At 57.9% G+C, this 13,670-nt stretch overlaps 1 protein-coding gene across 1 annotated transcript; it reads right to left on the bottom strand.

Moving 5' to 3' along the window:
- Positions 1 to 2,942: 2,942 nt before the first annotated feature.
- On the bottom strand, positions 2,943 to 9,995 carry E2F2 (E2F transcription factor 2). The gene is made up of 6 exons (XM_066564904.1): positions 9,711 to 9,995; positions 4,756 to 4,843; positions 4,198 to 4,417; positions 3,947 to 4,105; positions 3,668 to 3,782; positions 2,943 to 3,428 (listed from the first exon to the last, which is right to left on the bottom strand). The coding sequence occupies exons 1-6, from the start codon at positions 9,993 to 9,995 to the stop codon at positions 2,943 to 2,945; spliced, it is 1,353 nt and encodes a 450-aa protein (XP_066421001.1).
- Positions 9,996 to 13,670: the final 3,675 nt, after the last annotated feature.

Below are 13,670 nucleotides of genomic sequence, written 5' to 3'. Positions count from 1 at the left end.
GGACCCCCAGCCTTGCCTCGGCACCCGCCTTTCCCGGGCACCATCATCCCCCTAACGCCAACACCCCCCTTTCCGAGGCACCCAGCAGCCACCTAACCCAAGCACCCAGGGACCCCAGCACCCATTTCCGCCCGGAACCCACCTCACCCCAGCACTCCAGTACTCGCTTCTCCCAGGCACCCCAGCAACCACCACTCCCCATCTTGGGAGGAGATAGAGACACACACAGTGATGGTTTAGGACTATGCCCAGTCTGCTCCAAGCACCGGTTTAACTGGAGGTCACTTCCACCCTGCCCTTCCTAGGACCGTGAGGGTACAATCCTTGGACAGGGGATAACTACTAGAGCCTTTGGCTTTTTGTCCCGCTGGAGGCGATCTCTTTGTTCCCTCTCTCGTCCCCTCATTTGTCCCACCTCTCAATTGAATTTGGTGTCCCATTCCTGTTTATTTGCTCTTCATGGAGGATGGGGAAGCCAGGGCACCTCAGGTGCAGGCAATTAGGTTGAACAGACACTGAGCAAATCCCACTGCAGGACTGGGGTTGGTGTCAAACTGGAACAGAAAGGGGCAAAAAGCCTCACTGTGACTGGTTTGCCATGAGAGAGGCCAGCATGGGTGCAAGGGGGCTTTGCAGACCCCTCCCCATGCCCCTTGCACTGCTCACCCATGGTGAATCAGACCCTCAACCCTTTTACTGAGCTAGGAGTGGGGCTCAGTAAAACAGGTATGTGCCTAACCAGGGCCAGCCCAAGTCCTCCTCTAACACACTGTTACTGAGGCCCTGGGGGGGGCACTTGGAGCTTTAAAGAAGCCTTTGCTCATTTCTACAGGCTTGGCTCCCCATAAAGGAGCTGAGAGGGACTGGGGTACAGGAAGAGCCATCACAAGCCTTGGGTGAACAGCTACGCTTGAAAGATTCCACCTCTCTGGCACCGGCAGTAGGCGAGCCCACGGTTTGGGGGTGTCCTCCCCCGTTCGGGAGCAACCAACATCGGCAGAGCTCTGGCAGGCAGAGGGTTAAAAGGCTGCAGCAGCAGGGATTTGGGGTAAGAGCCTCTGAGCAGACAGGCAGCCCCCGATCCCCCCCGCTGCCCCCGGGGTACCTGCGGTCCTTTGGCCGGTGTGGCCCTGCCACCTCCTGGCTGGCCTGGGGACTGCGCGGCCGGGGGCAAACCGCGCAGGGGGATCCCCTTTCGTGCAGTGGGACACTCATCTCCACGGGGGATGTGGCCTCTGTGCCCCTCGCCCTGCTCACCTGGCCCGGGGCTGTCCTCCTCCTCCTCCTCCTCCTCCTCCTCCTCCTCCTCCTCCTCCTCCTCCTCCACACCACCAAACTATGCAACGCCAACACATGCCACGATCCAGGGTACGGGACATCACCAGGTACCATCAGCCATCACTGGGTACCACCAGAGATCACTCGGGTACCACCAGATGCCGCAGGACATCACCAGGTACCACTGACCATCAATTTGCCACCAGCACTGGTGGCATCCCCAGGTCACAGGAGACACATGGGGAAGGACCTTACAGGATCTTGCTCTGCAGACCCCAAATCAGGGTGCACAAGCCCACCCAGCCCCAAGATCCATAGGGAGCTGACCCCCAGCGCTGGTGGGGCTTTTCCTACACTCCTGGTTGGAGGGGCTCTAGCTCAGGCAAAAGCTCATCCCAGCCAGATTTGGGCTGGAAATCACCAATCTGAGCAGGTCAGACTCATTGTCCTCACTCCAGTCAAAGCTTCATCTCCAACCCCTTCTCCACAAGTGCCTACAGAGCAGGCTGGCCAGTTAAAAAGCCCCAAACCAGGCCATTGAAACAGGAGCAAAACCAGCTCAGCTCCTCTCTCCAGCCAAACCATTCCAACTTTTTGCTGCTTAGAGGAAAACAGCCCTTTATAAAATCAAAATTTTATTTTATTTCAACCCCTCCTGGGCAGAAAACATCAAGTACCACCAGTTTATCCAGGCCAAAACATATTCTCACCCACACCATCTCTTGAGCCAACCTACAGGAGCATCAACAACCCAAGGAAGGACAACTTAAATAGACCCACTGACAAATCCAACCCCTCCCAGCCCTGCCAGCCCCAGACCAAAGGGGGAACCTGGATAAATACAGTGCAATAATTACAGATATTTAGCGAAGAATGCTACAGTAAAAAGCCCTATCCTACCCCATGTCCCAGGGCTTGTCCCAAGCTGTTTCCCAAGCCCCACTCTGGAGGTCATCGCCTCCCCCAGGCATACCTCTTCCCAGTACATTCCAGTTTTGATACCGCCAGCACCAGCAACTCCAAGAGGCTGGAGGGAGCTGCTGTGCACTGCAGCCCTTCAGGGAATATGGATCCAAATGTGGCCAGAAATTTGCCAGATCTTCATCCTTCCCTCACCCAAAGATGACTTCAGCTTTGCTGCCTCAATGGTTTTTTAAGGATATTCCAGCCGTAGTGGGGAAAATGCCACTGGAAATGACCTGTTGTGACTGTGAAGAACCAGTTTAACTGAGGAGCAACTGGAGTGACCCCAAACCATGACACAGCCCATTCTGGGCAGAAGTTTCTCTGCCACCCAAGGGCGCCCCTAACCCATGTGGGGCACCCAAAGGCACTCCCAGTCCACCAGCCCAGTCCTCCCATGCCCAGGGTGGTGGGAGGTTATGGTGGGAAGCATCGGTGCCCCATGGATTTATTGGGGGATGCTGGAATGGGTCCTGGATGGATCACAAGGCACTCTCAGAGCCCAGTGAGGTGACAACCAACCCAGGAAAGTGCAGAGAAGCCACACTGGGTGAGCAACACAAGGTCCCCTCTCCCCCCAATCCTCAGAAAACCCAGTACTCCCCAACATACCCCAATCTCTCCAGTCACCCCACAGAGATTCCACATGCTCAGGACACAAGTGGCCAGAGGGAACAAAGGCAATGGGGACTAGAGGACACTCAGTGCTTCAGCAGGTCTCCCAGGTCATATGTCTCAAAGAGGTCAGTGACACCCTCGCCCTCAAGCCCCCAGAGATAGTCATCCTGTTCCAGGGGGGGCGAGAAAGCTACGAAGGGTCCCAGGTCCAGGCGGGAGGGGGTGCACGGCAGCTGGTCTTCTGTCTGCTGCAGAAGGTGGGCAGGGGAGCCCAGGAGCCCAGGCCCCACCTCCAGCAGTGAGCTGGGTCCCCCCTGGATGGGGAGAGGCAGAGATGGGGGTGAGAGAGGAGTTCCTGTGCTGCCCCAGCTCTGGGAGATGGGGTGGAGTGGCTGTGTGGCTGATGGGGAGCTGTTTGTCAGGCAAAGGGGTACCGAGTGGTCCTGTGGGCAAGTGACAGCAGAGGGGACAGGGTGGTCCTTGGTGGGGCTTTCCTCCACGATCTCCTCTGGGCAGAGGTACACCTCGATGGGGCCATTGGTACTCTTCAAGTAGAGCTGGAAGTTCTCCTGGGAGGGCAGAATAAGGCTCAGGAGGGGCACCCAGAAGGTCACCCATATCCAACTCCACTAGCCCCAACGCATGAGGGATCCAACTGGGGCATCGCAACCCTTGAAGGACCAGCTCAGGGTCAAACAGCCCCATGGAGACACCCCAAAACCACCCAGGGTCATGCTAGGCTGTGTCCTTGGGATACCCCAGAGGGACCCATCGAGCGTGTCACGGATCCAGCAGCACCCACACACACCTGGCTGAAGTCTGGCACCTCCAGCTGCGTCTCAGGGGGAGCCTTCACGGCAATCACTGTCTGCTCCTGGAAGCTGCTGACGGCACGGAGGTCCTGGTAGGTGACATATGCCAGCGTGGACAGGGACGAGGTATAGGAAAAGGAGGGGCTGCAAGCAGGACATAACCACTGCATCCCTCCAAACACCCCCCAAGCCCAGGGGAATACAGCTTGAGGAGAAGGGGCTCAGAGAGATGCCCAAGACCCTGCCCTCCCTCCCATCTCCCTCAGCAAGGATATCTTTGGTTGGACTCATTGTCAGCCAGCTGCTGGATCTGCAGGGCACAGTCCTGCACGAGCTGGTCCAGCATCCTCTCTGTCCTAGCCAGTTCGGCCAGTTCCTCATGCAGCACTTGTTGCTTCGCCACCATTGCTGCATCCTCAAAGATCCCTGTCCCCCTGCCAACGGAGATGGCATCTGAGTGATGGCACAGCACACCCTACGTGTGTCCCCAAGCCACCCTGCCCCATCCCTGTGTCCCATCACTTACATCCACTGGATGTGGTTCTTGGATTTCTTGCGGATGAGCTGGATGCCCTCCAGTACGTTGGTGATGTCGTAGATGCGACGCTTCTGGACCTCCAGCACCTCGGCAGCCCGGTTCAGATCCACAACACCGTCGGGAGACTCGTTCAGCAAATGGATGAATTTTTTGGTGAGCAGCCCCAGTGAGGTGTCATAGCGAGTCTTCTCCCCGGGAGACTTGGGGGCTGTGGGGAAACAAGAGACCCCCCATCCTCTCCTTAATTTGGGATGTGACATGGGGCTAGACATGAGAGGCCACGTTTTCCTTTCTTTAGTGTCAGATCTGGGATCAGATATAGGGTTGGAGACAAGAGATCTCCCCATCCTCTCCTTGGCCAGGCCCGTGGGATGGAGGTATCACTGGGCTGGACTTGAGAGACTCCCCCCCATCCTCTCCTTCATGTGGGATATGGGCTGGAGGTGACATGAGGTAGTGCTAGAGGGGACATGGTTCTAAGAGGGAAGAGAAGTGGGGTCTGCTCCCCCCAGCTTCCCCTGCCCCATCTCACCCCACATCACTTACTCCTGGGGCTGGGGACCTGTGCCAGTGTCCAGCCCTTCCCCTTGGGCGTGCGAAATTCAGGGCCCTCCAGGTCCAGCTTCCTCTTGGCCTGGAGCATGAGAGAAAACCCTGCATTGTGGCCAAGCCAGACATTTCTCTGATTTCCCCACACTGCCCCAGGGCCATCAGCCAAGCCCCGGGTGCCACATCCTGGGGTGAGGGAATCCTGCAAGAGGCTCATCCAGTTGCAATACTCCTTTTGGGAAGGGGCACAGCAGCACCTAACAGTGAGGTGAGAGGCCACTGGGAGAACTGGACAGGGAGGAGATGAGGGGTCCCGTCACCTTCCATGATTTCCTGCACACCCTGGCAAGTCACAGGGAACCCACCAGGATTCCCCCTCACCCCCAGCTCCTGGCAGGGCTCCATGGGCTGACCCCTGGGAATGCAGCAGCTCCAAAGCCAGATTCTCACCCTCCCACCCGGCCCACTGGGGTGCAGGATTTCACTTCCCCCCTCCCACCGGGTCATGGTTGAGGCAGCCGAGGCACCCAGCTGCCACCAGCACACCTGGGACCAGCTGGGTTCAGCCCCCCCGGGACACATGTACGCAGCTGGAGGGAAACTGGGGTGAGGGAGATACGCTGGTTTCTGGGAGGGGAGACAAACATCCCTGCACCTGCTGTCCCCTCACCACGGCAAGCAGCTCCTTGAAACCCCCCCAAGGAACGCTGAGCAGCAGCACTTGGGCAAAGGGCCCCAGGGAAAAATACAGCAGAGTAAATCCACAGGAGAACTGGAGGGTGTCACCAACCCCCCCCCCCACCAATACAAACAAATCCCCCAAGACCCCTTCACAGCCACAAACATGCGCAGGGTGATTTGTAGGGGAATGCTTTGGCTCAGCAGCAAAAAGAAGCCCCCAGCCCCATCCCAACCCTCCAGCAGTACCTGCTCCCAGGCTGGGCTGTCCCACAGGGTCCCCCCCAGTACGTCCCGCATGGCACCCAGGTCCCTGTGCCGGCTCCGACGGCGGCTCCCTTGAGAGCACAATGCGCTGTGCAGGGAAGGGTTGGGCACCTCAGCCTCGTTCCCACCCGAGGGGGCTGGTGGGAGAGGCACCGGGGGCTGTTTTCCTCCCCCCCAGGGAGCCAGGTTGGTCCCGAGCTCCTGTGGGAATCTGTTCCCTCCCACCCTTCCCTGAGCAGGTTTTTCCCAGTGAACTTGCCTCCAACCCCAGCCTCGTGGCCCCAGATCTGCCCCGCAGCTGCCGGCACCACAACAGTTAATGCTGAGCACATGGGAAACACCTGCCTCAGATAAGACCCCATCCATCTGCCAGCACCCTGCCCCCCCGCCGGTATCCCTTGCTTCTCCAGCATGGATGGCCATGGCCAATGTACGTTCCCATCACTGTTGGGGAGATCAGCTGCACCCCACCTACCCCAAGCCATGGGGAAAGTGAGGCACAGAGCAACCCACAGCAGGTCCTGGTGTTTCCAGAGACCTCCAAAGACCCCGAATCCCCCGTCCCCATGTGTAGGAGGGGATAAAGGGGGACCCCTGCTTCCCCAGGTGCAGTTCTGGGGGTTTGGTGGGCTCAGGCAGTGGCAGGACCCTGAGTTCTGGGAGCCACCATCAAGGGACAATGGACAAGGGGCTCCCTCTTGCGACCCAGCTGCCATCCCCCGAGCTGGGCAGGATTAGGTACACAACAGCTGAGTGGGGCACAGCGAGGGGCTCCCAGCACCCTACTAGCACTGGGGGAAGGGGGGGGAGAGATGAACCAGAGTAGGTAGGGGAACAGGGACCACACCTGAAGACCCCCCCTCAAGACATGGCAGGACCACCCCACACCACTTGCCAGCCCCCAGCCATGGCTCCCCAGGATGTGGGAACATATCATCTACACGCAATATGGTGGTGGGGTGGGAAATCAGGCTTGACCCCAAAATTTCGGGTGTATATAAGGCAGTGAGGGGGCAGGCTGGGCCCCCTGCCAGCTCTGCCTGCCAAGCAGCCCTGAGCCCAGCCCTGGCGCCAGGGGCTACACCCTGAGCCCAGCCCAAGCATCAGAGCATCCCTCAGCCCCCCCGCGGAGGGCTCCTCCTGCCAACCTTCCCTTTCAGCAGCATCCGCTGCCTTCTCCGGGCTTGCCCGGGCTCTGCCCGGCCCTTCATGGGGCTCCCCCCGTTCCCCCTTTCACCGGGGGCGTGGGAACGCAGCGCCCGGGGCTGGGCGCCAAGGGCAACTCCAGGATCCTGCTGCTTGTGCTGAGGGGCTGCTGGGTCAGGCCCTCACAGGTGGGTCCCCCACTGCCTTGGGGTGGCTGAGGGCTAGTAGTGCACGAGAGGCAGACAGGGGAATGGAGGCTGATCCCAGATCTGGGAGACAGTGAGACCACCGTGCACTGGGGAAGCAGACGGTACCCTCAGCCCAGGTGCTGCTCCCTACTCTAGGGTGCACCCAACATCTGCATCCCCTCCAACAGCCCCATCCTAGGAGATCTTTCCTGGTAGAGAGGAGCTTTAAAAGCCATAGCCAAAGAATCCTCTCCAAGGGCAGCAGCACAATCACCACTTCCCCACCCATCCCTCCCCCAAAAATCCCCCCTTTTGCCTATGCAGAAAACCCTTTGATGGGATCAAGGTGGCATGGGACTATGTCACCCCTGTAGAATCTGGGGTGCTGCTGAGCAGCTTCTCCCACAACCCAGCACCCACAGGGGCTGCCAGTCTTGGGTGTTCTTTGCACAGACGGCTCAGCCCTGCCAGCTTGTTCAGAACCACAGAGGACTCTTGTCCCTGTTCAGGGTGAGGAGCTGGGATCCCACGGCAGAAGCACCCCTCTCTCCAGTGCTCTTGCATAGCCCTAAGCCCCTACAGAGACCAGACATGGGCAAACACTGACGATGGGATTGGCATGGGCTAAAACCACTCCAAAATACACATTTTTCCCTGAAGGAAAACACATTTAATTACTCCAGAACCCTCAAATTGGAGAGTATGGTAAACATAAGGCTTTTTCGGACGGTGAGAGACAACCTATCCTGCTTTCCCGTGGGGTGATAGGCTCCTCCATGGGATTCCAGATCACTCATGTGGCACATAGCCGTTAGGAGCGGCTGCAATTGCCCTGCTTGGGAACTGGGAGGAAACGCTGGTATCTGATTGCCTCGGCTCTGCACACAAAGGTTGTGCCATAAACAGGGTGTGTGCGGCAGGAACCCCAGCTGTCAGGGCTCTGAGCGCCATACTGGGGCTGGAAACAGTATCTTCAGCACGGCAAATGGGATAATGGCAGCAGGAAGTCGGGAGAGGGGGGAATGCCTCTCCAAAGCCACCGGGGGAAGAGAGGAGCGTGTCGTGTCCCCAGTTGTCACATGAGCCCCCAGACCCTGCTCAAGGGATGGTTGTGGGCAGCAGCACACAGAACATCTCCTTGTGTGGGTGATGATGGCAGTGATGACAAAGAGGCAGGTAGCCCAAAACCTCTTCATCCCAGATGTCACTTAAGGACAAGCACTTCATGTCCCAAGTGTAACACAAGACCCCCAGGCCACTCCACAGACACATTTAGGGGACAGTGGCAGGAAGGAGTACCCTGAGCACTGGAGTGGGTGATGATGATGATGACAAAGGGGCCACTAGCCCAAAAGCAGCTCTGCACATCCACAGAAATAGTACTGGGAGTCTGTGGGGTGTTTTTAAGGGAGAGGGCAGAAATGATGGTGTCTTCTTAAACAACAGACCTTGGCAATGCAGGATGTATCACACGGTTTGGAGACAAAGAGGCCAGAGAGGAGACAGGTGGTCCCAAAGTCCCCCGGGATGGGACTCGAAACAGCCACATCCATCCCCCCAGCCATGGCACAAAGGGGGATGCAAAGACACTCCCTCTCCCTCCGCTGCAGCAATGTCCCCAGCTGGCACCAAGCATCAGGGATTGAGAAAAGGGGAGGGGGCGAGAGAGGAATAAATAAATAAATCAAGCTTTGGGAACACTAAATCAGTGTTAGTGGGGTATGGGATCCCTCCCAGGACTGAGGAAAACAGAGGCTCACAGTGAGGGCTGGATGTGTGCCCAGGCTGGAGCAGGCAGGAATTAAATGCCAGCTGCTGGCGGGGCCGACGACTCAGAGGGGGCCCTCCGGGAGCAGGGACAGGCTGGGCAGAGCCTCCTGTGTGCCCTGACAATGGGCACGGGGCCAGCACCCGGCTTGTGCCTCACTTTCTCTGTTTAGGGTACTTTGTAGCTTAGTATTGGGCTTTATAAACACAACCGTGACCCCGCGGCTTGGCGGCAGGGACATGGGACAACAACCCCCTACCCAACTCCCAGCACCAGGGTCTGAGCTATAAAGCCTTGGGGTGATCCATGGAGGATGAGACCCCTCCCAAAAAACTGACATTGCCAGCCCCACTGTAGCCACGGGAAGAAACCAAGGTTAGAAAGCAACCCCTGTTCTGTGTCCCCCCACCTGCCCGGGTCACCTCCGGGGGTCACAGCTCCAAAGTGGGGAGAGCCAGTGGGCACGGCTGGTGCCCCCCGCCCAGAGCAGGCAGGGGCTCTGCCTGTACCCATTCCTCATTTCCCCACCATAGAAAGGGCTTCTCAAAGCGCCTGGGATTGCTGACCGGGTGTTGAGGCACAACCCGGACTTTTTGCAAGCTGGAGAAAGGAAATGAGGCCGAAAAAGGCCAAGAAGCGGAAGCTGGAGCCGCGGGCACGCAGGGGCGAGGGGAAGTTGAGAAACATCTGAGCCATTTCACTGCGACTTCTGATTTCAGACCTCACCCTCCCCCACTCCCAGAAAGACACATTAGAGGGTGCAGACTCCAATATAAGCTGCAAAATTTGAGAGGGGGCTGTACATGCTGAGGTCACCCACGCCTTGCTCCCCACCCAGCACCATCCCCAGCCTCCCGTGCCCCTGAAGCAACACCCGAGAAAGAGACGGGATGCAGACATCTTACCGGCAGCCGTCCCGCCGAGGCCGAACAGAGGGTCCTGAGCTCGGGGCCTTGGGGGGTGTCACAGAGGCACCCGCCCCGCGAAGAGGGGGCGCTGACAGCCGCTGGCGTGTAGACCTGGGTGAAACAGCCTGCGGATAACGGGGGGCTGCCCAGGCTGGGAGCCCCCGGATCACAGGAGACCATCACTGACATGACCTTCTTCGGGTGGCGGTGGGGAGGGGGGGGCGGAAGGGCGGAACCCCTTCTCCCCGGGGAGGGGGACACTCCCCTGGGGACCCGCAGCATTGCAAAGTCCTTTCTGAGAAGCCCGGCCCGGGGAAGGGGGCAGGAGCACCCCGCGATTCCGTAGCCGGGAGCGGGGGGGTCACAATCTCAGCCGTGGCATTTTGGAGGAGCGAGAAGGCGTTCCGGCGGGCGATGTCACCGGCCGGTCCCCAAATTGCCCCCGAAAAACCCGCAGAGACGAATGCAGCGGCGATGCCGCCGAAATCGGCGGAAAATTCGCTTTTGGCCCCAAAAATCAGCCGCACTGGGGCCGTATGGGGCCGGGGCGGGCGGAGAGCGGCCCCGCCTGGGCCGGGACCCCCGTGCCCGGCTCCACTCACGCCCGATCGCGCCCGGCCCCGAGCGCTTCTTTTCTTTTTCTTTTTCTTTTTTTTTTTTTTCCGTTTTTTTTTTTTAAGCGCCAAAACCCGTGCCGCGAAATTTGGAATTCCCGCGGAAAACGCCGCGTGCTGATTGGCTGTCGCCGCCGTGGCCCCGCCTCTCCCCTGAGGCCGGGAGGGACCTTAAAGTGGCCGCGCGGCGGGTGGGTTCATCGATGCAAATAAGGGGAGGGACCTTCTTGAGACTACCTGCTGGGCGTAGGGGTGCCTGTTTTGGGGGTGGGGGGCTTTTGCGTTGGGGATCAGGACTAGGATACATTTTCTGTTACTTATTTTTTCGAAGATACTCACCCCCCCCCATCAATCTGGTGGGGTCCACCCTGGGGGCTGCGACCCTCCAACCCCATCGTCCCGCATTCCTCACCATCTCTTATCTCCATCAAGCCCCAGTCCTCATCTTCTCATCCTTATCCCACCTTTCCCATCGCTCCTCCACCCCTATCCCCAGTTACAGCAACGCAGGGTAGGGGAGAGGGAGCCACTTCTATTTAAAACAAAAATTTTGGCCTCCACCAGCCAGAGGCTGTCAGGCACCTCCCCACCCTGCAGACAAGTGACAGTGCTGTTGGGTGAGGGCAGGGATCTCAGAGGGGCTCAGCATGAGGACATCTGGCCCCTGGTTCACTCATAGTTCATTCAACCTGCCACCCATTGCTCCACATGCACCCCCACCCATGTCCTTGGAATGAATGCACCAGGTCTTTCTGGCTAAGTGGAGAGAGAAAAAGGGGATGAAGGGCACCCAAGCTGGCCTACAGGGTATTTCAGAGTGCAGCAGTAACAGGAATCACCGAGGCAATGGCAAACCCCTGCGCAAGGGCAACTCTGACCCTTACTGGCACCAGTAAAAGGCCACCACAGCCACTGAGACAGGCCGGGGTTTAATTCTGCTGAGGCCACCAAGCCACAGCAGTTGGTTTCCCTTTGTCCCTCTCTGTCACCTTGTTTGTCTCTGTCCCCTGGTTCCTCTCCATTCCCTGATTTGTCTCCATTACCTGGTTGGTAATGGAGACAAATGCCTCCACCCATTCATTCCTCCCCATTTTTCTTCTCTCCATCATTCTTCTCTCCAGGAAGAGCCAACTCCATGCTCAGGTTGGGATAAGGATAATCATGTGCAGAGATGGACTTTTATGTGAAGAAGCCTCCTGGAACACAGACAGATGGATACACATGCTGGGCATGGCCTCTGCTATGGACAAGGAAGGACACTCAGCTGGGAGAGGCACCTAGAAATGTGCCAGGAGCCTTGGATCAAGGATAGACATTTGCCTCCCACCGTGCGAGACTTTGAGGCAGAACAAAAGGCCTGGCAGCAGCGATGCTACCCCAGCTGGGCAGGGCAACCCCTGTGCCAGGAGTGTGGCTGAGCTTGGCAGATCTATCCACCCAGAACTTCTTCTTCCTCTCTGTGGGAAGAAGGCAAATGCTGTCCTGATCCCAGTGCACAAAGACAAGGCCATGACCAGCAGTGTGGATAAATTTGTGTCAATTGCCTGCCTTGAGCTTGCTCCAGTGGGTGACCCTTGGGATAAGGACATTGGGGTATGGGGTGGGCCTGGCAGCTTGTGTCCTCAAATCCTCCAGTTTGGGCAAAGCAGAGGTGACGTCCCCACATGTTGGTAGTGTGACCTCACTGGGGCAAGGGCTGACCCAGAAGGTGGGAAAACTTGTTGGCCCTCATCCCCTCAGCTGTGCTGTGCTGTGAGTCAAGGGCATGTTTCCCACTACCCAATATTTGCTCAATAAGCCTTTTACAGCCATGGCTTTCCACCAGCAAAGTCCTCTCCCATACCGGAAGACAAAGATTTGTATCTTCCTGTGACACCAAGGTGTCCAGAAGGGCAGGCCCTGCACCAGCTTCCACCCCACAAGCCAGAGGGGTTTGGATTGGAAAGGACCTTAGAGACTATTTATCTCACTCTGTCATGTTACAGAGGTCTGGAATGACCTCGTGGATGGCCTGAAGCACCCCTAATCAGCCCCTTGACCAGCCTCCTCACCCTGGAGCAAGGTGAGAGATCCCATCACTGTTCTGGCCATGGTGAGAGGAGGAGCCAGGAGAACTGTCTGAGCTTCTCCCCTGAAGGTCTTGGGATGGTCTGAACTGCATCCCAAAAGCAAGGTGAAGAGCTGATGGCGAAGAAGAAGTAATTATGTTGTTTTTCCCAGTGCAGATTCAGCACATGGAATAGTGGCGCTACACCTGGGCCACTGCATCTCTGCCCAGACCAAGAGGGCACCACCAGAGGCTTAGGGGTGCAGCCCCCACACCATCGCTCACCTCAGGATCTGGAAATTCTTTTGCATGTTCAGCTTGGAGGTGAGGGACCTCATCAGGATGCAGAGCACAAGGAGGAGGTGGACTCTATCCCAAAAGCAGGGGGCTGAAGCTGGGCTGTGGACCCCAAATGAGATCCCATCCCCTAATTTTCCTCCCCAAGGAACATTCCCAGGAGAGACAGGGTACAAGGGGTGCTGCTGCCCTATGGCTCTGCCCAGACCGGGGGGAACAACTGTCCAAGGAGCACGTGATGGGCCTAGGCAAGCACAGGTGGCCAGCAGCCCCCACAGCCCAATGCCACACATCCCTGTGCCTGGAATGGGGGCAACAGAGGAGGTCCCAGATCTTTCTGGAAGGGCATCAGAGAAGGTCTTGATCCTTCACAAGGAGTACAGCAGAAGAGATCCCAAATCTTGCCGGGATAGGCATCGGGGGAAATCCTGGTCGTTTCCAAGGGTACACCAGAGGAAATCTGAAATCCCAGATCTTCCGGAGGGGAGAGCCTTCCCGATGAGCCGGGCTCTTCTTCTTCTGCCCTGGAGACGGCAGCAGCGAGTCGCGGCTGCGGGGCCCGCACCGTTGCGGATCCACCCTCCCTCGTCCCCGGCAGATTTTGGGACGTGCGTGAAGCCTCAGTCCCACCGTGGGACAAAGCCCTGATGTCACTTGTGGGAGAGGGAAGACAAGGGCTGACAGGAACAAGCGGGTTGGCTACCACGACGGAGGATGGTCTCCACGAGGGTGGGGAGGGAGCAGGAATAGCTTCCTCTAATTCCACAGCATCTCTGGGGGGTCCAACCAAGGGGGTACTGAGCCCCTACGCAGGTTGGTTTGCAGGATGAGCCCTCCTGTGCATACATGCACACGTGTGTAGGCACGTGTGTAAGTGCACTCATGCATGCATACATGCACCACATACTGCACCACATAAGTGTGCCTGTATTTCAAGTGTGCACAGACGTCAGTGCCCGTAGGCATATTGTAAGTATTTATGGGTATGGGTGTAAATGC

Source organism: Molothrus aeneus, chromosome 23 (genome assembly GCF_037042795.1).
Source record: "Molothrus aeneus isolate 106 chromosome 23, BPBGC_Maene_1.0, whole genome shotgun sequence".
NCBI classification, from domain to species: Eukaryota; Metazoa; Chordata; class Aves; order Passeriformes; family Icteridae; genus Molothrus; species Molothrus aeneus.
Note: the sequence above shows the minus strand (reverse complement) of the source record. Positions and strands in the feature narration are given on the sequence as shown.